The sequence below is a fragment of the Haemaphysalis longicornis genome, unplaced genomic scaffold, assembly GCF_048455015.1.
Source record: "Haemaphysalis longicornis isolate Haplotype H1 unplaced genomic scaffold, Haemaphysalis longicornis Haplotype H1 scaffold_9, whole genome shotgun sequence".
Classification (NCBI taxonomy): Eukaryota; Metazoa; Arthropoda; class Arachnida; order Ixodida; family Ixodidae; genus Haemaphysalis; species Haemaphysalis longicornis.
This window is the reverse complement of record NW_027526460.1, coordinates 97249906-97274569: the sequence shown is the minus strand read 5'-3', so window position 1 is coordinate 97274569 and position 24664 is coordinate 97249906. Positions and strand designations below refer to the sequence as shown.

Here is a 24664-nt window from a genome sequence, read left to right as displayed (position 1 = left end):
CCTCGGCGGGCTCTTTTCTATCGCCCAAGACACTCATCGATTCATGAAGGCGCCGTAAAATTGTTCCATGCCCTAGAGAACAAAAGCCGGTTTGCTGCAAACTTACTATTTTCCGGAAATCTTTACTCGCTTCTAGAAGCGCCCGCAGGTTCGCGCAATGAATGCACGAAACACGTTATTTCTACTAACCCATCTGTTTCTTTGTCTTTGTGTGCAGCAGTCCAGAGAGCCCGAGGCGGAATTTACGCCCACAGCAGCTGACATTCGCCAGGCCAGCCAAGAGCGAAGCGGAGACTCTCGGGCAGAACCACATAAGAGGTCTCGTAATCGACCCCGTGGGTCACTGAGCAGGCCATCGAGTCCGCCTGCGCTAACAGCCAGGCCGACTACGCCCGCCATACGACCGCCTTTGGGCAGCCCTCAGCCGGGGCCTGCGGATCTCCCTGCGACCCAGGTAGATTGGTCTCCCGAACATCAGGTAGCCCGCTGAACATGCCCGTGTAATATAGTAGGCCAGGTCTGCCACACGCTGTCAGGTAGGCGTCGCTGTGGCGCATGTATTTTCTTTTTACTTATGATTATTCTCCGATCAGCTAGTGCTTAAACAAAAATTTGCAGTGGCTTAGCTCGGCTATGCCAGGATATACGTAGCGTGAGCTAAGGTTCAGCAATCCAATCTAATCCAATTCTATCCAGTCCAGTCCGGTCCAGTACACTCCAATCCGATCCAATCCAATCCAATCCAATCCAGTCCAGTCCAGTCCAGTCCGGTCCGGTCCAGTCCAGTCCAGTCACTGCTCCTCACGCATGCGCAGCACGGCTCTACAGGAGCCACGCGAAGCGGCTATCAAGCGGCTCTGGCGCAGCGTCAGACTTGGCTACTGCTCAACGGAGACGCACAGCTGGTCACGCTCCGGCTCCAGTGCGTCTGCCGCGGCTATGACGTCACTCCTCTGGAATGCGCAGACCGGCGAAAGTGGAGACCCAATTCTCTACACACCCGTACTCCAATCGGTTTGAATTTCCAATGCAATCCAATACAATCCAATTTAATCCAATCCAATTCAATCCAATCTGTTGTATCCGCCGCCCACCGAGCCACCATACGTGGCAGAGAGGCGCAGACGCTACCTCGTACCCACGGAAAAGAGAGCCTTTCTTCTTGTTACATGATATTTATAACCGGGCTTGTGGTTGCTGATGATGATGCTGGAAATTGGCCACCTTAGCATTGTGCGCAATCTGGTGGCATGAACAGAACTACATTACACAACACAACATCCCCTCCTCCCAAAAAGGGGCAGCACACCGTCGCACAACACAACAGCCGAACCACGGTGAAAGGAGGTGAATACGATGGGGAACCTTTTGGCACATGTCCCGGTAGCTTAATCCGAACTGCTTGTCCTGCGCTCAATGACGAATGTTTGGCTGCACGACGTCGATCCGTGTAGTGCTTGCTTGCAAGCTGTTTCCGAGTTACCCTTTGCTTGACGGCTTGAAGCTCCACGCCTCCGACCTCGGGAACACTTCCAGTCGGTCCTGCAGCGAGATCGAGGGTGACGCCCGTGTAGGAGAACAGCAGGTTTCTGACCCGTAGTTGCATGCGGGGTGCAGCGGTAGATCCCAAGAAACTCTCTGACAGCCTCCTTTAGTGGGCGGTGTTCCTCCAGACACACCTGAACGTAGTCCTTTAACACACGATTAAACCGTTCCACTTGTCCATTTGACTGTGGATGATAGACTGCCGAGAATGTGTGGTGGATACCTCTGTTGCGCAAGAATTCTTCAAACTCGACGGATGTAAATTGTGGCCCATGGTCACTCACTACCTCCATCGGATAGCCTTCACGGCTAAATATACTCCGCAAAAAGGACATGGTCGTCGCCGAAGTGACGTTGGAGGTGAACCCTACTTCTGGCCACTTGCTGAAGTAGTCTACTAAAGTAATGGCAAAACGACAGTCCTGAGGAACCCTTGTGAAAGGACCAACGATGTCGATGCCTATCTTCTCCCACGGTGCTGAAGGAAATGGTACCGGCTGCATTAGCGGCACAACTGGCTTTGCTGATTTGTCAACAGACTGACAAACGGCACAAGACTTGATCAGCTGTTCGACGTGCTTGTTCATGCCAAGCAACCAGTATTTTTCTCGGAGTCGTTGCTTTGTACGCGTGATGCCTGGGTGTGATTCATAGGCGATATCCAGAGGTGTGCTCACCAACGAAGAAGGTACCACGAACTGTTCCCCTCGGAGCAGCAGGTCATTCATTACTGACAGTTCGTCCCGAACCGTGTAGAAAGGCATTGCTTCTGGAGGCAGCGTCTTGGCTGATGGCCACCTGGACGTTGTCCACTGCACCACTTGGCAAAGTACAGAATCCTGTGCAGTTGCAGTTACCAATTCCTCGTGAGTTGAACATGAAGAAACAAAGCAAACTACCTTCCGGCTCCGGACGGGCTCCATACTTCTCCTGCGGTAACCGGGAAAGGGCACCTGCGACAGTGTTTTCAGTGCCCTTCTTGTATTCTATTGTGTAGTTGGATAGCAGGTCAGGAGAGTCCCCTTCCGGTTTACAAGGAGTGTGGAAGCAGCTCAGTGACGTACCATTTATCTGTAGTTGCAGTGTGTTGATGGCGTCGATGCCCAGGAGATTTGTGCCTTGTGGTACCACGTAGAAAATGAGTTGAGCATGCCGGTTTCGATACTGGACTGGAGTGGCGAAGCATCCTTGAATGTTGATTTTTCTGCGTGAAAAATCGAGCAACGTCGCCGGAGAAAGGCTCCCCCACGGAAAAGAGAGCCTTTCTTCTTGTTGCACGATATTTATAACCGGGCTTGCGGTTGCTGATGATGATGCTGGAAATTGGCCACCTTAGCATTGTGCGCAACCTGGTGGCATGAACAGAACTACATTACACAACACAACACAATCCAAACCAATCAAATCCAATCCAATGCTCCTCGCGCTTACGCAGCACGGCCCTTCAAGGTCCACGCGAAACTGCTAAACCTCGGCCAGTGTTGTTTACGCTACAAAAATTTTCGCGAATGGTTGATATGAGGCCATTTACAAAACGTGATACTTGCGGGTGGGGGTCTCACTAATTGCCCATGTCATGGCTGCCATTCTCTCTGCTGCCGATATTGTACAGAAGCCCCAAACCACTCCCTGTGTCTCCCACATAATATTTTTACCCCTATCCAACCCAGGTAAAATGGTCAGTTTGGATTCATTTTAATGTCGTACATCCTGTGTACTACTGCACTTGATTTGAAATTGACATTAATATTTGGCCATTTTTCGTCCATTTAAATGTCATTCGCGGTGCACGAAAGGTTGCTAGATCTACTTTAGGCTTTGCATTCTTTCGCGAATTAGCAAATACATACACGTAAACGCAAAAAGATGTTTGCATACTAACTGAACCGCTCCGTTAAAGTAAAAAATTAAAGGAGAACTGCCCCGAGCAGTGCCTCAAACAGCTAAATAAGCGGTTTGTTACGAATTGTCTGTAAAATGTTACTTTAACAAAATATATAGGGCGAGAAAATCTCTTCTGAGGGCATTACCGAGTCACGTAGCTTTATTACATTAGACTTTTGGCAGTCCGTCCGTCCCGTCGTGTACGTAGTTACCGGGATAACCGGGACTCGTCTGGGTACTTGTGCATTTGTCACGGTAGGGGGATTAGTTCCGCGGACCGGCACTCGCCATGCTCGTGCATTCGCCACGGTGGGGTGCGCCTCCTCGCCCTTCCGCGCGCGCATGCGCAGTCGGGTCCCGTTTATCACGGTAACTACGTACACGACGGAACAGACGCACTGCTAAAACTCCCTATTTTTAGTTATGCGTAGCGTACTTGCTTAATGACGTTAGCGGATCTTTTTCAGGTCCATTCCTCCGCAGTAACATGCTTGATAACCTATTACAGCCGTGCACGGAATGCATATCGAATTCCTTCCTTGAACTGTATTCAACAGGACGCTTTTGTCGGTGGCGTTACCGTTTTTCTCACGCCCCATGACGCAGAGTCCCGGTGCGGCTCCCCGGCACATGGTGTCGGTGGGTGGCTCAGTCAAGTGGGCCCTGGCGTGCGCCCTGTTCATTGCCGGTTGCCTGGTGGGTGTGGTGGCTATCCTTGTGTACGGCACCGTCAAGAGCGTGGGCCACCAGCGTCGCATTGTCGGTGACTTCGACAACTGGACGCTCTTCCGGCTGAGACGACCGAGAAACGACTCGGAGGCTGGCAACAGCTCGGATGCGTCGTTGCTGGACGTGTTTCACGGCGCAAACCTGACCCAAGGCGCTGCCAACGTAACTCTTGCCAGAACGGAACCACCGAGAAATTAAAGTTTACAGAGCGCATTTTTCTTCTTATAATAAAGTATTTTCTGCGATTAACCTGTTAATTAATTATTTGTAATTATTTGATTGATTGATTGATTGATTGATTGATTGATTGATTGATTGATTGATTGATTGATTGATTGATTGATTGATTGATTGATTGATTGATTGATTGATTGATTGATTGATTGTGGGGGTACTTACATGTTAAGGAAGCAGAGGTGTGAAGGATATGGACGACCACCCCGCGCTTACAGACGACAAAAATTCCAGGACACCTACGCACTCCTTATAGAGGCAGTGAATGAGAAAGCATACTCTCCGATTACCAAACTAATAATGCAGGTATTGTCATAGACACTACAGTGACTGCTCCGCCGTCGGGTGATGCCGCTGCGCGAGGGAAACATATCACCCTTTTATCCCTGCGTGCCTCTCTACAACACTACGTTGCCACGGCGGAGTCTCTCGCCACGGGAGAGCCTCTTTGCCCCTGGGGCAACGGAAAATCTCTTCGCGGGTTTTTCCGCGCCACCTTCTCTGAAACACCGTTCCGTCTCTGTTCGCTTGGCTTTTGAAAGGAATCGCCGATAGATTAAGAAGGCTGGAAGCGTGGCCCGGGGCAGGAAAAAAGGTTTGGGTTCGGTGCCCTATTAGATAGCTGTCATTCCTTACCTACACGGTGTATCACATCGGCTGAAGAAAGTGGCTTCAAGATATGGTGTGCACGTCGTCTTTTCAGCCCAAAACAAAGTGTCCAAGATTTGCCCTGTGGTGCAAAGGTGAGCAGACAAGAAAGTAATGCAGGGATGCCCGCTGCATGCTTCTCTGCATACGGCTCGACTGCTGCAATGTGGCGGAGCGCCTGTACCGACGCTGGCGCAAGGACTCCCCTACATGTGTGGACTGCCCGGAACCAGAGACGCTGGTGCACCCACTCTGCTTCTGCCCCCACCACGCGGGCCCGAGAGCAGAGCTCCACCGAGCGCTCCAGCGTCGAGGCCTTCCCAGCGCCGGCATGGAGGACCTTCTATTCTCGAAGGGGCCTGCGGCAACCCAACGGGAAGTCTTCGCCCATATGCTCCATTACCTGGAGACGACCGGCCTCACGCAGCGGCTGTAGCCCGGACTGCAGTGTCCATACTGATGTACCCCGACTGACAACTTTCTAGGGCTGACAGCTCTCTTTATACCTTTCTCTCTCTCTTTACTTTATCCTATCACTTTTCCTCTACTTCCCTTCCCCTTTACTGGGTTGTGTGCAGGGGAGCTCCCTGCCGAGCTCAAAATTTGCCTTTCCTTTCCTTTTCGTCTCCAGAACCCCACCCTCCCCCCTCATGAGGAGGATCGGCGGCTTGTACAGGAACATTCGTGACATCTGGTACGGCAGTGGCGACCTCCGGCGGAGCGTCGATTGCCTCTTGATGAGCGTTCATGACCCGTGGAAGGGCATCGTTGGCTCCTTGTGGTCCCTCGGTGACCTAGTCTGCAGCTCCTTCTCCTGAGGCTATGTCGCCCGCATCTGCGTCACTGTGCTCTTGATTATCGACAGTGCCATCGTCCCAATCCTTTTTGCCCGCAGCATCGCCTCTGGTCGTCGGCTTTGTGCGGTTCCACCAACTACATCTTAGCTTCTTGAATGGCAGGAGAAATGGGTCTGAGATGGAATGGAAATTTATCTTCCACGGACCCTTCCGATTTCTCCTAATAAACGTCGGCGGCCGTCTCGGGTTGGCGAACGGGAGGTTCCGGAGTTTGGGTAGAAATATCCTCCATGAGTCACGGCGCAATGTCGTCTTCTCCGGCCTTACGGAGGATTGCCGCTTGGCGATGAATGCCGTCAATTCGATCTGTGTCATTTACACGAATCTGGGTTTACAAGATTACCGATGCGTACCTCGAATCGGACGCGAAATAGTCAGCAAGCCGCTTATTGTGGAATGTCGGCGGATCGCGTCTACGATATATTTTCAGCTGCTTCGTTATCCGCTATCTTTTCTGTGGTTGTCCCGTCTCCATCTTCGATCCGAATCGTCCCAGGCAATGGTGCCGGCGTTTCTTTCTTCACGAATTGGAACACAGGGTACCCTTTCTCGTGCCTCTGCTATATTATGCCCACCTCCTGTCGCAATTGATGTCAGTTTGGTAGTTCTTTTCGCGTATAAAAGACGACTCTCACCACGGCGCACTGGGCGTCACCATCCCACCCCTTCGTGGGTGCATCGCCAGTTTTCAGGGGCAATGGTATTGCTATTGGAGATCAGGTATTCAGAGCTGCGCTGAACGTATGAAGAATACCTGACAGCCCATTAATGAGAAGGTTATAGCCGTATTTCCTTGCAACTGCAGCAACATCCGGGACCTGCTGGCTAAAGATGCGCTCTCACTCCCTGTCAGAAGTGTAACTTGTACAGCTGGCATCCCACAATGGTAAATCTCACCCGTTGCGATAAGTGTCCTGCCTTTCGGCGGTACCTATACATACGGGACTTGCAGGGCGGAGATGTGCTCTGGCTTCCTGTTATAAGAGTCACTTGGGGAGCTGGGATCGTACATCGGTGAAAATTGCTCGTAGCCATACGAGTGGTAGGAAAACGCTCGTATCGTGCACTCAGCATCAGCGATATGACGGAGCCTTGTGGTGTGCCCATCTTGCCGAGGTTCTTCTTGTTCATCTTAGGTCGCCCGCTTTCACCTCAGTTGTTCTGTTCGGGAGGAAGTCCTTGACTTAGTTCTACGTCCTCTTGCCCATATTGAGTCGGGACATCTGCCTCCGGACTGCCGGGTGCTTGACTTTATCGAAGGCACACTGCAGGTCGAGACCAAGTATTGCCTTGGTATTCCTGGTGTCATGTGTCAAGGGCATCCCCCCCCCCACCCCGAGAGGGGATGCATGAAAACCCCGGAAAACGAGGAAAAAGAACAAAGGAACGGCCATTTGAAGTGCGGGCCAGGAGCGCGCCAATCAGCAAGCGCAAGCGCCGACGCACCGAGGAATCATGGGCAAAGGTGGCAGCGCACTGGTCGGCCAATCAGGGAAGACCGCGCATGGGACAAGTTGCGTATTGACCATATAAGGACAGGGAAGAAGCAAGAAGCCAATAAGAGTGCGCCACGAGAGAGCCCAGAGGGTATAAAAGCGGGGAGCACAAAGAGAAGGGGGAGGCAAGACAACGGGAGGCAGACAACCAGGAGGCGGCCGGAGCACGTGAGCTTCACGGAACGAGCCAGGGGGACGCGGCCAGGCCATCGACCACGCCATCCGAGCCTGGGCGGGAGCGGGCCGACTTCGCATCGGCACCGTCATCCTAGGTGCACCACGAACCCGTGTCTTTGTGGCCCCAGCGGCATCGGTCGGGCACCAGCGGCCAACGTCCACGCTCCGTCGACGTTCGTCTCGACGGCCCCGAAAGGCTACGTTCGGGCCGAGCCTACCTGGAACCTCCAGCGGCAGCGGCTACCAGGGGGTAGCCACCAAGGAAGCACGCCGCCGAAGGAATGACCGCGCGCGTCGAACTCCGGCATCAAGAACCTCCAGCGAGAGCGGATACCAGGGGGTAGCCACAGAGGAAAGAAGTGAGGACGCGCGGAGCCCACGCCGTCCAAGGATTGACCGCGCGCATCGAACGCCGGTACCGAAGCAAGACGAGGACGGCTACCACCAAGTCGCGGCCACGCAACGGGTGCGACACGTCAGCGGCGACGACAGCGGGGTAGGCCAGTCCAGTAGGGACGCAGTTGTAAGGGACACAACTAGGGAGTTGTGATACGAGAGAAATGAACTTGAACTTGATTAAGGAGTGTATTTGAACTGATAGGGTAGGACTTTATGGTAGACACTTTTGGGTTTTGAGTTGAATTGTATATTGAGCTGTTAAGTTAGGGGTTTGTATTTGAGTTGTGTTTTGGGATTGTTAGAGGTTTGAGTGTGTATCATTTGCGTGTAGTTTAATTATTGAGTGCTTTGCGTTAGGGTTTTTGAGTGTGAATTAAATGTATGTTGTTAAACCCGTCAGCGGCTTCCCTGTGTCCATTGCTCTGAGCTGGTAAAGACAACCTACCATCGGTTCACGTGACACCTGGAGTCTCCTTCGATTATGTGTTCAGTTGAATCATGCCGTCCTGAGTGCTGAGGTGCGCTCTGAAGCTGATGATTGTATCTGGGTACAGTTCTTTTATTTCGAGTTACTCCTGCAATCTATTGAGCTGGATGTGATCTAGCATCTCTTCCACGCACGTTGTGGGCGAGATCGGGCAGAGGTTGTGCGTGCTTGGCGGCTTGCCTAGCTTGAGGATTAGTATGGTGTCGAAAGAAAATTTCCTAAAAAACCTGGGGCTTGTACCCAGCATCAAGCATCCGAAATCGCGACTATACCACTTGGTCACCAATGCGGAATGAATGAATAAAGTTTTTATTCATTCATTCCGCCTTGGTAGCCCACTGGTAGAGCCGCGAGTAAAGCTTAGCGGTTATTTCAAGCAAACCACAGATCGCGCCACATGCAACAGAAAGCGCTTGGCTTGCACCCACAATGAAACCGAAACTCGCCAGACAGCGAACAATAGTAACGGGTGGATTGCTCAGCTCTCAGGAAGGACACTGTTCTGCTAGCTTCATAAGTTACTTTCAAAAAATGTTTCCACAGCTATTGATATAATTTATGAGCTATTGATGTTTGATGATTTATTTTGTCCAAAAGTAAGAAAAGGAGGGCCGGGAGTAGGAGGTTACAGAAACACATAACTCCTTCAGACGACGGCCCGTGGCCCTTGAGCCCAGACGGCGCCCGATGCCAGTCGAACGACAGCTTCCTGAAGCTGAGCATGGGAGCTGGGAAGGCATGTCTCCACAGCTGTAGTGCGGTTACCTGAACAGGTGATCTAAGCGTGGAAGGTTTAGAAAATTCATATATATGTGAGTAAGTGATTCATGTTTCTCTCTCCATTTGCATGTGTCTTTGTAGGCGTCAGAATATGCGAATCCAGAATATCGGGTTCGGAAAACTACCGGCGTGCCGTTGTTTCCGGGCAAAAGATTCTCGCTCATTCAGGGTACTTCATTTTGCAACCAAGAACATCAAGTGATATCCTTCTCTCGTATCGAGAAATTACACGCCTAATTCGCCTAACTTCCCTTAGCTTCCTAAAGCCACTAGGCGGCTCAGCCAGCAACGGGGAAGCGGCCGGCCAGTGGCCGGTGTCCACTATGTAGAAGTTGTTTTCTCAAAATATGAATATAATAAGGGAACACTGCCATTCCCACAGGACATGACAGCGCTTGCTTTACCATCCCCCTTATTTTCACTGCTTTCAGAGCTTCATGGACAATAGCTTCTTACTAGCGTCATCGTGTGAACATCTCGTAATCTGGGCACCAGGGCCCCGAACGTTCTGTGCACGCGCTATCCATGTATTGCGGGAAAGGTACAGCGCGATTTGCGGTTACAGGTAGCCTAGGAGTGTGACCTGCGCTTGTGACGAAGCGAAACGTTGAGCAAGCCGGAGTGAATTCCTCTGAAACTGGTCATGGGCAAAACAAGACAAACACACGCACACGCGCCCGTACACTCAAAGGTTCACGCGGGCATGTGTGCGTGCATGTGTGCGCGTGCGTGCGTGTATCAAAACAGCTAAGCTGGCAAAAATTGATCCGAGACCTTACTGAGTACTCTATGGATAGAGTAATTAGTACAGGCGAGGCTGGGAGTCAAATATAGAATGGCGGACAGAATGTGTACCAACAGCGATGGCCCGGACATTCCCCACTTCCGCTCACTGGAATTGCTGAAACGTACGAGTTTAGCTGTTGTCCCTCCTGGTGGAATGCTGTAAAAGCTCACGTCAGCCTTACCTTTGCAATTTTCCTCTCTTCGCCATGTTGGCACTAATTTTATGAAAACTCTGCGCCTTGTTTCTTTACAAAAACGTCATCTATGAGTGTGTCATGCCCACATTTTGAACAAGCTACAACTTTGGGCGAGGAGGCAGAGTGGGTGCACTTGGAAATGTGAAGAATGGTCATATGCTTGCTTTTGCCACGGCCGCTAGATAGCAAAGTAGTTGGCATTTAGTCATGTATGTACACATGGGAATGGAAGAATCAGAAACATATTGCTTTAGCAGTTTTTTAAAACAGATTCTTGTCAAACAAAATAGCTTTTTACATATTCATGAGCACTGGCACATAAAGACAGGTGTACGTCACGATGACGCATGAGAAGGGTAGGATCTAGTCCACGTTGAGCGCGAACAGGTAGGGTTCCGTGGCGTTGCCAACTTCCTTCGTTGACACAGCAGTGCGGCGTAACCCACGGGCCTGGTGCGTGCTGCCGTTGTCGGTGCTTGCAGAGGCGTTCGCGTAGTCGCCGACGACGCCGGAGAGGTTGGCGAGCAGCGATTTATTCTTCTCTCCCCTGGCGCGTCCTATGGCGAGCACGGCCAGCACGACGCCCACCAGGGTGACCACGAAGCCGGCCAGGCTCAGACAGCCCCAGCGGCAGACACGCCACCTGCTCCGCCTTTGCTCGCTGCTCGACGTCTGCGATGGGCAAGGCCAGGAAGAGAGAGAAAAATTAAAGCCGTTGCACTCAATGTGAACGCAGTCGGAAGTGCAGGGCAGTTATTCGCCATAATGGGCTGTACTGCCGTTATCCGCTTACTGCTAACAAACCATGTCATTCAAATTTCCCGCCTTCGCAGTGATCGCGCGCCCCCTGCCTGAAACTGCGCCAGCGAGAGTTCTGTTCCCTTTGTGCTTTTCACCCCGCACGTGCCGGCGTTGCACTGCCACATTTTGCGGCACCGTCGCAAAAACCAACCCAACGGGCGTCCTTAACTAAAGGAACGCAGGCGCTGCCGGTGAATTACGCATATATTTTTCCTCAAATGTACCTATAGTTTTCTTTGCGTTAAACAACGGAAAGAAATGACAAACGCCAGCGTTTCGCGAGTTTCGAACGCTTAGGACTATATAAACCGCTTGGCTTTCGACGCCTCTGTGGTACGCCGCAGCGAAGGGACCGTGACAGGCTACACCGTAACGCCGTGGCGATATGCTTGGTTCCAGCGAGCGAGCGAGGACGACAAGGCGAGCGCCCAAAGTGCTCTGCACTTAAAAGAGAGTTGCGGGAACAAGAATGGCCACCACTACTTCTAAAACGCGTTAGTGGTAATACGTGAGCCTTATGAAATGAAATATGCACGCATGGCCGTGAAATGAAACAAACAGAAAATATTGACGTAGAGAGAGGGAGGGATAAAACGGAGTGCCCGACGTTAGATGCAAGCAAAGAATGCAGCTGAATCTGACGCATCGCGTGCACACCTCAATCCGTATTAGTTGAGTAAACACTTCTTCTTGGCTGTGGAGTAACAAATATGTCTCGAATTGGTGATTCAGCATTTATAATGGCTGCGTAATACCAGCATTCGAAGGAACGTGCACATAGGAATTCAGACACCGCTTTAACTACTAAGCTGGGACACGGCAGAGCGGCTGCAAGCGCTGACCACCATTCGCTGATGGTAAAATTCATTATCCTGTCGTCTCATCGAGAGGACGAACCTTGCAGGGGTGTACCCCACTGCCTTAGCGAGCTCCGTCCGAGTTGATCAATCTTTCTTGACACGTCCTCACAAGGACACGTGTCTTCTTGTGTCTAATACTGCTAATTTCTCGAGAGTACAAAGCGTCAGAGCACTCCTCCATACCTGCCAGGCTTCCCGAATTTTTCGGGATACTCCCGAATTTTGATGGTCTTGTGTATGAGTGTGCGACCGAAACACGAACATGCACCCATGTTTGGCGAAACCTTTCTGTCAGTATGGCCATATTGCGCTGTAGTTACCTCACAATCCGATTCAATGCTACACCAATTTAAATCGTTGAGAGTGAACAGTTTAAAAACCGCAGTCGGCCATCGCGGAAGGGGAACTGGTCTGCACCACAGAAGCACTCAACGCGAGAAAATTGCACTCGGTACCGAGCAACCATTTTTGATACAACCCTCAGTCGCGTTTTTTTAGCGAAGTGTCACGGGAAGAAACATGGAAGGAACATGGGCCTCGTCAGCGACGTCGAAGATTTATCAATAATGACTGGTGTAGCTTGTTAGTAGTTTGGACGAAACAGTGCAGTCCTGCTCGGTTGTAACTAAATTAAAAATTCAGGTGGGTTATTCTCTTCTGCTGCTACTAATGTTTCTATCTTCCACCCAGCCACCCCCCCCCCCTTCCCCTGCTCCCGGGTCAGATCTCCCGAATCCCATCCCGCCAACCTGGCAGGTATGCCCTCGGTGAACACAGCACTGACACTTAGGCTGCTGGGAGAGTTGCTGCTGATAATGACAAATGTATGCACAGTACGCCCCTACCCTTATCCATGTGCTAAGGCCTATACCTTTCCTAAAAGATCACTCTGATGAGCCTCTGAAGTGATGTCTTACGCGTAAAACTATATTCTACCTGCCGATACAGACACCGTCTAGGCAACGCGGGCAACCGAGTTTGCATGTTGAAAGTAAGAAAGAGTACGTACGTCGTCCTCATACTCGTTGTACCGGGACAGTTGGGAGAGGTGGAACGTGCGTTCTGCGTGAATCCCGTCGAGATTCTCTGCATTCGAACTGGCAGACTCCTCCTTCTGCGTGTAAGAGAAAAAAAAAAGGGGGGGGGGGGGTTAGTGCAGAGGTCCCAGGTATGTTTGACGGCAATATACCACGGACGATATGTATGCAGGAGCTTCGCAACTTGGCACTCATTGCAATTACTTTCACATGGCTGAGACGCCCACTTGGGCCAGAGAGGATCTTTACCGTCCCGAGGTTCCATGTACTCGGCAGCCAAAACAGGACTGAATGTTCACAAACAACTACTAATCGCATTCTCCTAAGGAGCGATTCATCTGAAGTAATTAATAAGATTTTGGTAGTTCAAACCTTTGCAGAATTTGTACTTTTCCTTCACGAACACAGGGAATGGGGTGAAAAACATTTTGCAGCATGTAGAGGGGCGTTTTTGTTACGCCATTCGCACATTATGAAACATTAGGTGGTTCGTCCAGGTTAAGCAGCTAACACAAATCCTAACAGAAATTGTGTTTTTACATCATCCAGAATCTATTGCAGGTGCTGTAATCCCTTGGTGAACGAGCAGGCACTACGTGGCCTCCAGATGATAGTGGGTGAAGCAGCATGGTTTCTCAACGCGTCTTTGCACGAGCAAATTATCAATGGTCGTACACATTCATGCCGGCTGTTGAAAACTTCCTTGTCATAATAATTACCCCTCCAAGCTGTTGGACCTGCAATAAAAGGCGCCACTCATGGTGAACTGAATCAACCAGGTTTATACTTTCTGTACAGTCTGCTCTCGTTAATACGAAGTCCACGGTGACCGCGAAACCCTTCCAAAAAAATTGAAATTCCGATAAAATAAAACGCACAAAAACAGCATTGTGTTTAGTCTACAACGCGTGTCCCTTCTTGATTTTGTTCAGAATCTCGACTGTCGTCACCAATTCTAGCGTACGACACGGGTTGTTCTGATAGTTAAGTCTTATCGCTTTAATCGACGCCTGAAGCATCCACCACCCAAAAGGCTCACATAGTGATGTCGGGAACAAAGAAGGTTGAGGACATGAATAAAGAGGGATACATACGCTGGCGCGAGACTCGACTGGGCTGCTCCTTTATTAATTTTGCGCTGCTCAGTTGCGATGACTCCAACATAGTGCAGAAAACGGCGGTGTTTTGGTGCTTAAAATTATGAATTTTATCGGGAAATTATGATCACCTCAATGCTTTTTATTCGTAATACCTTCTAATTAAGTGATATGATTGGCTTTAGCTTCGAATTATCGAGTGATTTCTTTCACTTAGTTCGGCATGTGAAATTGCCGGTACCAGTAAATGACTTATAATTAGCCGAAAATTCCAATTAAGCGACCTCAGATTATCGAGGGTCGACTGTATTTCGTTGGTTCATACTCCCCACCCACCGTAGGTGGCGTATTTCGTCAATTCTCTCCATTGCGTTGCCCTTAGTAGCTGTCCCTTATTCACAATTTTGATGCAGAAAAGGGTAATTTTTTGTTGGTCTGTAACGCTTTTGCAAATGTTCGCAACGCGTTCGTACGGCGACCCTCCCGTCGGTCAAAGTACCTTCACCCCTCAATCTTTTTCAACCAACGACTTATTAGAGCGCCATCAGTCCTGTGTTTTTAAGCATCTAAGTACGGTCGCAATCAAAATTTTGTGGGGGGGGGGGCAAATGTAAATAGGAGAAAAACAAATCAAAATACAGGCTTGCCTATGGAGTGAGCCTTGAATGCTTTTGCCAGAAAGCTGGCGAAGGCCACTGTCTCTCCTCTGTCCTGATGGTCCCTGTCCTCCTCCTTCGGTCCCACTTGAATGTTAAAATATTGTTTTGAATTTTCTGCGGCCCGAAAACTTTGCGCGGGATAGAAAATTCTGGCAAAAGGTGCACAATGCTTTTGACTTTTGCGCATAGTACAAGGTAGCGTAGCCATTTGTTGCACAAAAAGGACTAAGGGTCGCATTCTGTGTCGCTCCTCCACTCCATTTTCTCCCTCCACTCGTCTGAGGGGAGTATTCCGCAATGCTTATGCATGAGGAAGCCTATTTCAAGGACCTCCTCCGCTGGAAGTTCGCGTGCAGGAAGGACTCAGAATACCAGGGCAAAGATCTAACTCAAGGCAATGCGGACGCACGAAAAACTGCGTAAAACTAATGCAAGAGAAAACTTCAGCGCGAGAAGAACTGAGCCCTTTTAAAGCGCCGCCTTACAACCACCCTTTTCATTTTTACACTACTGGTCCGCCCCTGACACGCCCTAATTAAAGACTACGAGCAGAGAAACTAATAGAAAAGACAAGCATAGAAACTACTACAGTCAAACCCGGCTATAACGAACCCGGGTAGAGCGAATTATGCTATATATCGAACAAAAATAATTCAGTTACAGAAATACAGTCAAACCCGTTTATAGCGAACTTCAATATGCACCGCGATTAGTTCGATATACCCAATAGTTCGATATAGCCGAACCCGCCTATAACGAGCTTATTGTTACGAGTTCGCAATCCGCTGGAGCCCCCCGCCGCCTCCCCAACTCCGCCATCCTCGTAGGCAGAAACGAACACAGTACAGTAGCCATTACCATACCAAAATAATCCATTTATTGCAAGTATCGAAGCTACTTTCCGCCTTAACTGCCCACGTGGCAAAAAAAAAAAAAAAAACGGTGATTTTTGTTTTCACTTTCGTTTTGGCGGCTTCAACTAGCGTAGCATTCACTACACGAAATATTGTTTGCACCAGTTCGGGCCCGCGTCCTCAAAAATCTAAGAAGCATTGGCGGAGCACATCGACTGCCGAAAACGCTTCATTATAAGCGTCGGACGGATTTCACTCGCGACATCATCGGGAACGTTGGCGAGCTCTTCCCACCGTTCACCGATGCTGCTGTCTTGGTCCGGACTCGCTGACTGGGCGGGTTCCGTCGCGAGTCACGCGCATAGGAAACAGTTACGGAAAGTATTAGGCGTCACGTCGCTCCATGCGAGGCGCAATGTCTGAGTCGCCGCTCTTACTCCGTGGCCGCGGCCAATCCACATCTCAATCGCCGCTCCGAGATCATGCATTTCGGCGGCCATTCTAGGCGCCCAGAGTTCGATATATCGGATGTGAACTTCGTTATAAGGAATATGTTTCCCATGTATTTCCGTAACTGAAATATTTTTGTTCGATATATAGCATAATTCGCTCTATCCGGGTTCGTTATAGCCGGGTTTGACTGTAAATGGGAAACATATTCCTTATAACGAAGTTCACATCCGATATATCGAACTCTGGGCGCCTGAATGGCCGCTGAAAGGCATGATCTCGGAGCGGCGATTGAGATGTGGATTGGCCGCGACCACGGAGCAAGAGCCGCGACTGAGACATTGCGCCTCGCACGGAGCGACGTGACGCCCAATACTTTCCGTAACTGTTTCTGACGCTCGGGACTCGCGACGGAACCCGCCCTGTCAGCGAGTCCGGACCAAGACAGCAGCATCGGTGAACTGTGGGAAGAGCTCGCCAACGTTCCCGATGATGTCGCGAGTGCAATCCGTCAAACGCTTATAATGAAGCGCTTTCGGCAGTCGATGTGCTCCGCCAATGCTTGTTAGATTTTTCAGGACACGGACTCGAACTGGTGCGAACAATGTTTCGTGTAGGGAATGCTATGCTAGTTGAAGCCGCCAAAACGAAAGTGAAAACAAAAATCGCCGCTTTTTTTTTTTGCATCGTGGGCAGTGAACGCGGAAAGTAGCTTTATTACTTGCTATAAATTGATTATTTTGGTATGGTAATGGCTACTGTTCTGTTCCTTTCTGCATACGCGGATGGCGGAGTTGGTGAGGAGGGGGGGGGGGGCTGTGGGTGGACTCCCGCGGATTACGAACTCGTAACAATAAGCTCGTTATAGGCGGGTTCGGCTATATCGAACAATTGGATATATCGAACTAATTGCGGTGCATATTGCAGTTCGCTATAAACGGGTTTGACTGTAGAAAAGACTACGAGCATAGAAACGAGCATAGCAACGAGCATAGTTGTATAGCATTTCACACATCTACCTGTGGGTTTGTGTCGACAGCGACGCAAAAGTACCACCCCACCCAAACCTAACAAAATACTGTGTGTAAGTGAAATAAATTCAGTGTATTCCTTCACCCACCACCGTGGCTCAGTTGCTGAGACGTTGTTTTGCTGAGTTCAAAGACACGGGTTTGATCCCGGCCGCGGTGTCTGCTTAGAAGGTAAAACGGCCATCTGCCCATGCAGATTCACGCTCGTTAAACATCCCCAGGTGGCCAAAATTAATCAGGAGCCCTCCACTACAGCGCGCCTGATAGCCGAGGCGTAACTTCGCTGCAGAAAACTCGACAATCAATCTTCTAACTGCCTTGAAAGATTGAGGTCCCAGTGTGCAGAGCACAGCATACTCGAGCCCAACGTCGATAGACACCTAAAACTACTATTTGCTCCAGCTTCATAAATCTTGTAAACTGAGTAGTTACCTTAAAAAAAAAAAAGAAATCGAAGCGTTTGGATTGGAACTTCTAGACTCAAGACACATCTCGGAGGTAGAACTTCTGACGAATGAGTGTGGGCTTGTTCGAAGACAAGCCGGCACTCATTTTTTGTAGCCGGTACTGAACATGTGCGGTAGAGCGCATAAGCATTACCCGTAGGGTTCAAGATTTCGTGCCTATTGCATTAGTCTACGTGTAAATGTAGACATAGACTTCACCCCCGATTACTAATACCAAGTATACGAGTGTTCATGCTAGGATTCATTGGCTAGTTACAATAGTCAAACAAAGGGCCAATAAATTCATGCGTTCTTGGTCGTAAACAATGGTTAGAATGTTCAAAAGATCAAACGATGCACGTAACAGCGTTGTCACCTGTGCTTTTCCGATGTCCGGTTGGGACGAAGAGCCCCCTTTGTTGTGGCCTCCGAGCTGTTCGCCTGACCCTTGGCTCATGTTTTTTGCGATCAATGGCAACAGAAATTACGGCAGGGTTTGTGCCCTAGAGAGTCGATAGAATAAACCGCCCCCAGGTTGTTTATCTTCTTCTTCTTCATCTTCTCGTGATGCTTTCTGGTGTACTGCTCTTCGCACATAAACGTAGCACGTGCCAATCGGAGAAATATTTACCTCTGCTAGCTACCCATCTATAAATATTCCTAATCCTAAACTAGAGAAAAAAACCAAACGCTAAGAATGTTGCAAAGACGAAAACATAGGGAATTAGGAAAATAGTAGTGCATATTTGTCTTCCGTAGTCGTTGACAGCTGAATTGCCCAACAGGAGTGCCAGGTGAAGGACTAAGTACTCTTAACAAATCTTTAACGGAAACAAAACGGCACATGCAAGACTGCAGGCAAGACTTTAGTTAATTCTAAAAATTGACTTTCGTAGGTAAAACTGTTCTTCTGTCGCGAAGTTATGAGAGGCCAAGACGTGCGCAATGATACGTGTTCCAATTGCTATTTACGGTAACAATTGACGGGAACTTGTTAATTAACTCTTTAGTTACTGCACTTAGGTGTGTGATTGTAACGTGGAACTTGTAGGGGATCGTAAGTCAATCGTGTATCCGGTTATTTGCGTACATATTGAAACGAGGTAGACGCCGTTAGAATTAGCTGTATTTACACTATTTACAAAAAGAATGGAATGGAATGGATGACTTTATTACAGGAGGAGGCCAATAGGCACTGGTGTGGGGCACGGGGAAAAGGGGAGGGGAAGATTGTTCATATAAAGAAAAACTCGGAGACACAGCTCATGACCGTTTTAGCTTCTGCCGGGCGCCGCACCGATCGTCGTCCTTGTCGTCCTCCACGACTGGCCTTATGCCGTGCAGGGGGATTTCTCGTCAGAGCAGTGGCTTCAGCGCTTCGCAAAGGAAAGCTGCACCGTAACAATATTATTGCCAGCACACCTGTGGGCTGCGTACTTCTGTCCTCCGGACGCGCTCATCTGGAGCTCGGCGAATGCAAAGCGCCACAAAGCCATGCCCCCGTGTTAGCGTAACTCTGAGCTGTATGCGTCACACGTACGCCGCGCTTTATCACGGCCGGGCTAGAGCGGAGGCCTCCGCTCTATACTCGGTTACAACATAGGTTACAACTCAAGAACGGCACCACCTCATGTAGTGTATCACTCCGCCAAAGCGCCGGACCCGTGACGTCAGAGCGCGCGCGTTTTGAAAGGGGTTTGCTATGCATGCGTGATATCGTCTGCCTTGTCTCACGCAGTGTTTTTGTCGTCACTGGAGTCGTTTATAAGCATATTAAGTCAAAAAAATTACAAGAACGGCTCACGCCATGTTCAAAATATTCCCAGTAACGACCTACTTGCGCCGCGCGGAGAAACATCCGGCTACGGTGATAAGGCACAGCGGCAACTTCCGGTGCCGTTCTTAAGTTGTCACCGAGTATAGCCCGGCCGTGGTTTCACCTTGTCGCGAACGGAAAGAAGCGCGACGTACGGGTGACATGCACAACTTTGAGTGACGGCAACATGAGCGCGTGGGTTAGCGGCGCTTTGTCGCCGCCGAGCTCCGGGTGCGCGAGTCCGGGGGACTGAGGTACTCAGCCCATAGGTCAGTAAGCAAATGCATTTTCGGAAATCTAACGCTGGATATGGGGTTGACTGATGATCCTTTACAATATCCACATAACATTCACACGCCCAACCGTTGTAATTAAAAGCGTAAGTAACAAGTACTAGTTAATTGTTGCCCTAAATAGCAATTCGAACTTGTTATGTTGGGCCCGCCACGGGTTCTGATACTTCGCGCAGGAAAAACACACTGTGTACTAAATCCCGGAATAGAGGTTTTGTCAAATAGAAGATTGCAAGAAATTGGCGCAGCTTGCCCACGTGGTGCAACTCAGGAGAAACAGCAGACCTCGGGTTCCTTTTCCTGGTCAGCGGAACCAGCTGTTGCGTCATCATATAATCAGCAGCAGCCCACTAGGTGCACTGCAGAATGAAGGCCTCTTCTCCCACTACCTCCAACCGGTCCTGTCCCGCGCCGCTCTAGTCCATTCTTTACCTCCGAATTCCCTTATTTTGTCCCTCCCTCGAGAAATTGGCCTTTCCCTTTTCCTAGAGCCGTCCCCGGGTGGTGGTGGTAACACGCATTTATTTTATGTACAAGGGATACAAAGACGCCATGTTACGCTTTAGCGAATTTTGGTGTCTAGGGGAGAGGGATTAGGTAATGGGAGTTGGGGAAAAAGTAGGATACATCCAATGGTACATCCAATTGGGTGTGGAATTAAATGAAATGGTGAAGACCAGAGTCCTCGACGAAGTTTCGTAGAGCGACGAGCAGGCGCCGTTCTTCGCTCTGATTGGAACTGCCTGGATAAAGCCAGTCATTAAGGCTCGGTGGGATTGCCAATCCTACGGTTTTGAAGGCTTGTTCGCGACAGTCGGCAAAACGAGGTGCAGCTATAGTACCGGTTGCCTTTGGCAGCGCTAACTCGGCGCCCGGAGCGTGAGCTGTTGTTGTTCATTTTATGATGGCACATACACACGTGGGGGATTGCCACAAAAAATTGGGTGACTTTTTTGGGCTATAATGCCCGGGGAAAGGGTTACCGAATTATATAGTACATCTACGGAAGAATCAGCGATTGATGCAATTCTTGGGAGCATAGACTAAAAAAAATTTGAACGGGTTAGCAGGACATGCGTCTAGTCTCTGATATGTACGCGTGAATGGCCGCAATAATGCCTTTATGACAAAACCCCAGGGATGTGTCCCCGAACGAAAGGAGCACGGGCATCAACCGAGTAAGGCCAATACGTTGAATTGCTGCCGCTAGATACCGTTTCCGAATGAACTAACATCCCCATCAGTACAAGAAAAAGTGCTCAATTGTTTCTTTTAGCACAAAGACCGGAGGAGGTGAGACCAGCGCGATGCAAATCAAAATTAAGCTCCGGTATTGTACATCTGTTACTAATTAAAGTGACCTCTCTCTCTCTCTCTCTCTCTCTCTCCGAGAGCGTTAGAATGCGAAAACAGCGCGATGAGATATCCGCTGGCTCCGCAATAGAATACTCGCAACGGAACCGTGAAAGCTGAGAGCGCATTCCACCGCGGCTAGGGACACTTGTAATACGTTGCTTAGAGTACAGGGTAATGCTTTTGATCACGGTGGAACGGCCTGATCATGGTGCTTAGAGGAATGCCCATGGGCCTGTGGCGTGTGCCGCCATGATGGTGGCTACTTGTCCCCGTTGTTAAGGCGACACCAATGGTTGACGGCATGCGAGCGACGTCAGTGAATACGACCTATAAAACAATACCCGGCGCGGTGGCTCAGTGGCTAAGGCGTTGCGCTGCTGAGCGCGAGGTCGCGGGTTCGATTACCGGCCGCGGCGGCCGCTTTTCCGATGGAGGAGAAAAGCAAAAACGCCCGTGTGTACGAGATTTCGGCGCACGTTAAAGATCCCCAGGTGGGCAAAATTAATCCGGAGCCGTCCACTACGGCGCGCCTCATCGCCTGCGTTGCGTCGGCGCCTTAAACCCTACAATCAGTCCCGACCTATACAACTCCAGCAGCACTTTCACGGGGCGAACAATCGACAGGCATGACAGCATCACAGAAGGCCTCGGGCTGGAGCAGCTGCCAAACTCTTGCTACGGTGCAGCTAGCATCTTCGCCCACTTTTCCAAGCGCTGTAGCAGTTTAGTACAAACTTACCCAAATGTACGTTGTTCTTCGAGGTACGTATCCAGTCGGCTGATAACCGCAGGTAGCGTGAGGGGCCAGTCAGAGCGGGAAAATAAGCCCCAAGGATGCTGGGTGCAAATGGAATATGTGTCGACACAATTAATGCCACATTTACTATTAATTTATTTTTCCAAGGCACAAATTCGTATCCACCTAAAACACTTGAGCCCCTTTCTTGAGAGAAAGATGGTTAAAACTCAAAAAGGATGGTTCGCGTTTTAACCATCTCTTTCTTAAATCAAAGTGAAAAGTCTAAAATATGAACCGTTTCTACCGTGTCGAAGTAGCGCGATGGGGTATGGCAGCTTCATAAAACGAAGGACCCAGGTTCGGTACCCACCATGGGATGCGTTGATTTTCTTTATGTTTTTCATGTGCCCCTGCGGACACACATTGTGTAGGTTAGCTTTCCGGTAGTGCGTTTTCGGTGGAACGATTTGGATATTGGACTTTCAAGACATTGTCTTTCGACCAGAAAAAGCTTTCCATTTCAACCATCTTTCCCTTCGCCCATGATCATCATCATCATCGTCAGAGAAGGTTGGCTTTCTGCGGTGCGTTTTGGCGTGGGGGGTCGCCATCAGTGAGGAAAAGGACGCTCAGCTTTAATAGCACCCCTTCGCTGTGAGGCTGACTACCTTAAAAACCCATGAGAGCAGGCCAAGAGATCCCTGTCATTTACCTGGTGTTGGTAATCTTTATTTGTTACATACAAAGAAGTTCAGCATGCACGCATTACAATTGCGGGAGACCTGGGCTCGACAGGTTTGCCATCAAGGCAAAGATGCTGAGGGGAACCAGGTAGAAGAGATAATATACAAACGAGGTCGGACACGGTGACAATAATTGGAGTGATATTGATGATGAGGAAAATGATAGCAACTTTATGTTGCAAAAATCTGGGTGAAAGGAGGAAGGGGAAGCTGAAGCCTTCCCGGATTTCTCTTCTCAGATGCCGGCCGATCCATCTTCTGTCGAGAGGCAGTCAACTGAATTCTGGGAAATCCTTTTTGCGACCTGGGAGGAATCACGATTATGTAAAAAAAAAAAAAAAAAAAAAACGCGTGCTCATACGCCTTCATATATTTCTCGTTGAGATTCTCCCCGTCTGATTTTTGCTCTAACTTATGATTTCGCACTTCCATCTGGTTATCCTTGTGTCAAGCCTTGGTCAAACGTTTCTCTGATGGTGCGTGTTGCGCTTCTGAGCGAGCAGTAGCACGCGGGAAAGTGCCATTCATTGAAGGTCATCATCAGCAACAGCATCATCGTAAGTCATAGCAGAAATATCATCATCGCCGTCATCAACAACCAACAAAAGATGAAGAAGAAACTTGAAAACTGTGGGAGACGGGCTTATTGATCCCATCGCCTTTGGTGAGGACCCGACCCGAAAGAATCTTTGTTGCATTCATCGCCACAAGCATGAGTATAGGATCAGAACAACTGCGCGAAGGCCTAGCCGGAGGAGATTCCTCGCCGAAAGCGCACAGCTGGATTTTAACCCAGGTGACCAAAGTGCCTCCTTCATGCTTGTTGGATTCGTCGAAGTCTTAACGACAGCGCTTTAGCTGCGCGACCGCGTATGTATCAGTTTATTTCTAACCGTAGCGTTACATACGAAATGGCGTTTGATGCTATACCGGGATAAAAGGGGAAAGTAGTTTGCAGACTTCACGCACTGTTTTTGCTGTCGTATACTTGAAAATCAGTAGCGACAGAGATTTCCTAGAAGCACAAGTGGCCTAACACTGAGCCTTTAGAGTAGCACTTCGTGAAAGCCAGGTTCCGAAATTATATACTAAAGCAACCATGAAGGGCGAACACGTCTATCAGGAGCATTATTCGTGCCGGCTCGTACACGCAGGCAGGGACAATGAGTTCGACCACGGAGACCCCTGAGGCGATCCGCGCGGAGCGTTCTTTCCACCTCTCCCAGCTCTCCCGGTACGGCGAGTCTGACAACGACGACGTACGTATCACCTTCCTGCTTCGAAGCTAAGGATCACACAAAATGGCGTCCACGAACGTTGCTGTTCGAAGAAGCTCAAATACCTGAAGAAACATTGTTCCCCTGTTTGTTTCCTGAGGAGGGTTATGACCGGAAATGTGAGAAACCGCCATTTATGCCGCTGCTAAAAATGCCGGTCTCCGCTAGCCTCTTCTCGGTTGTGCGCTCGTTTGATGATGTGTGAATTTTTTGTGTCGGTCATCGTTCACTTCTACTTCGTATTCTTCTACAGCGACGGCTCACCCTGCTTTAGCGAAGCTTACATCGAGCCAATCATAAACTCATGGCGGTATCGACGAATGACGCTTTTTAGAGAGAATAGTCAGTTTTTTAACCGCGAGACGTCTTCTAAACCTCTAAACGCTAAAATTTGGCCTGTCTTTCTGTTTGTTTGCCACTTTATTCAACCGCGCGGCAAAAAAAAAAAGGAAAAAAAAATGCTTGCTCACGAAGTATAGGTAAGCAAGACCATTCCAAACTACTAAGCGCGCTGCCATGAAACATAACGTTTTTTAAGCGGGAAGAAAACCTCAGGATTATTCAAGGCAAAATATATAACTACACAACAGGCAGTACCGACGTTCTTCCGGTAAGGAATACACGATGAATTAGTTTTTGCAAGAAAAACCACAATGCGCTAGAAACGTTATCAGACGGAGAATATATAAGGAGGCAACCACAAGGAGCGATTTTAGTGAGTGATGCGAGAAACTTGACTTAATATTTACAGTTCTCTAGTAGTGCGGGTGTCAGCGGCAAGCGGTCGTCCACCTTACAAAACGATTCAGCGTCTAAATATTCAGCGGGACGAGAGATACGACGAAACGAAAGATCCAACAGTTGATCATCCATCTCTTTAAATCTTTCATCTCGTTGGATATCCAGGCTGGATTAGATCTTCTGTCTCGTCGGATCTTTCGTCTTTGTGGGTATTCAGACTGAATTGGATCTTCTGTCTCTGCAGA

At 49.4% G+C, this 24664-nt stretch overlaps 1 protein-coding gene across 1 annotated transcript; it reads right to left on the bottom strand.

Annotated features, from left to right (window-relative positions):
• Window positions 1–10531: 10531 nt before the first annotated feature.
• LOC144153319 (uncharacterized) lies at window positions 10532–22833 on the bottom strand. Its single transcript, XM_077684969.1, has 4 exons — window positions 22828–22833; window positions 21659–21697; window positions 12890–12994; window positions 10532–10891 (listed from the first exon to the last, which is right to left on the bottom strand). Exons 1-4 carry the CDS (start codon window positions 22831–22833, stop codon window positions 10583–10585), a joined length of 459 nt encoding a protein of 152 aa, XP_077541095.1. The 3' UTR covers window positions 10532–10582.
• Between the last annotated feature and the right edge of the window lie 1831 nt (window positions 22834–24664).

Excerpts from the sequence above, each read along its gene's own strand:
- LOC144153319 (XM_077684969.1), bottom strand. Across the intron at positions 12,995-21,658 it reads GAAGAACAACGTACATTTGG|AAGGAGGAGTCTGCCAGTTC; the intron begins GTAAGTTTGTAC and ends TCTTACACGCAG. Across the intron at positions 10,892-12,889 it reads ACAACGAGTATGAGGACGAC|ACGTCGAGCAGCGAGCAAAG; the intron begins GTACGTACTCTT and ends TGCCCATCGCAG.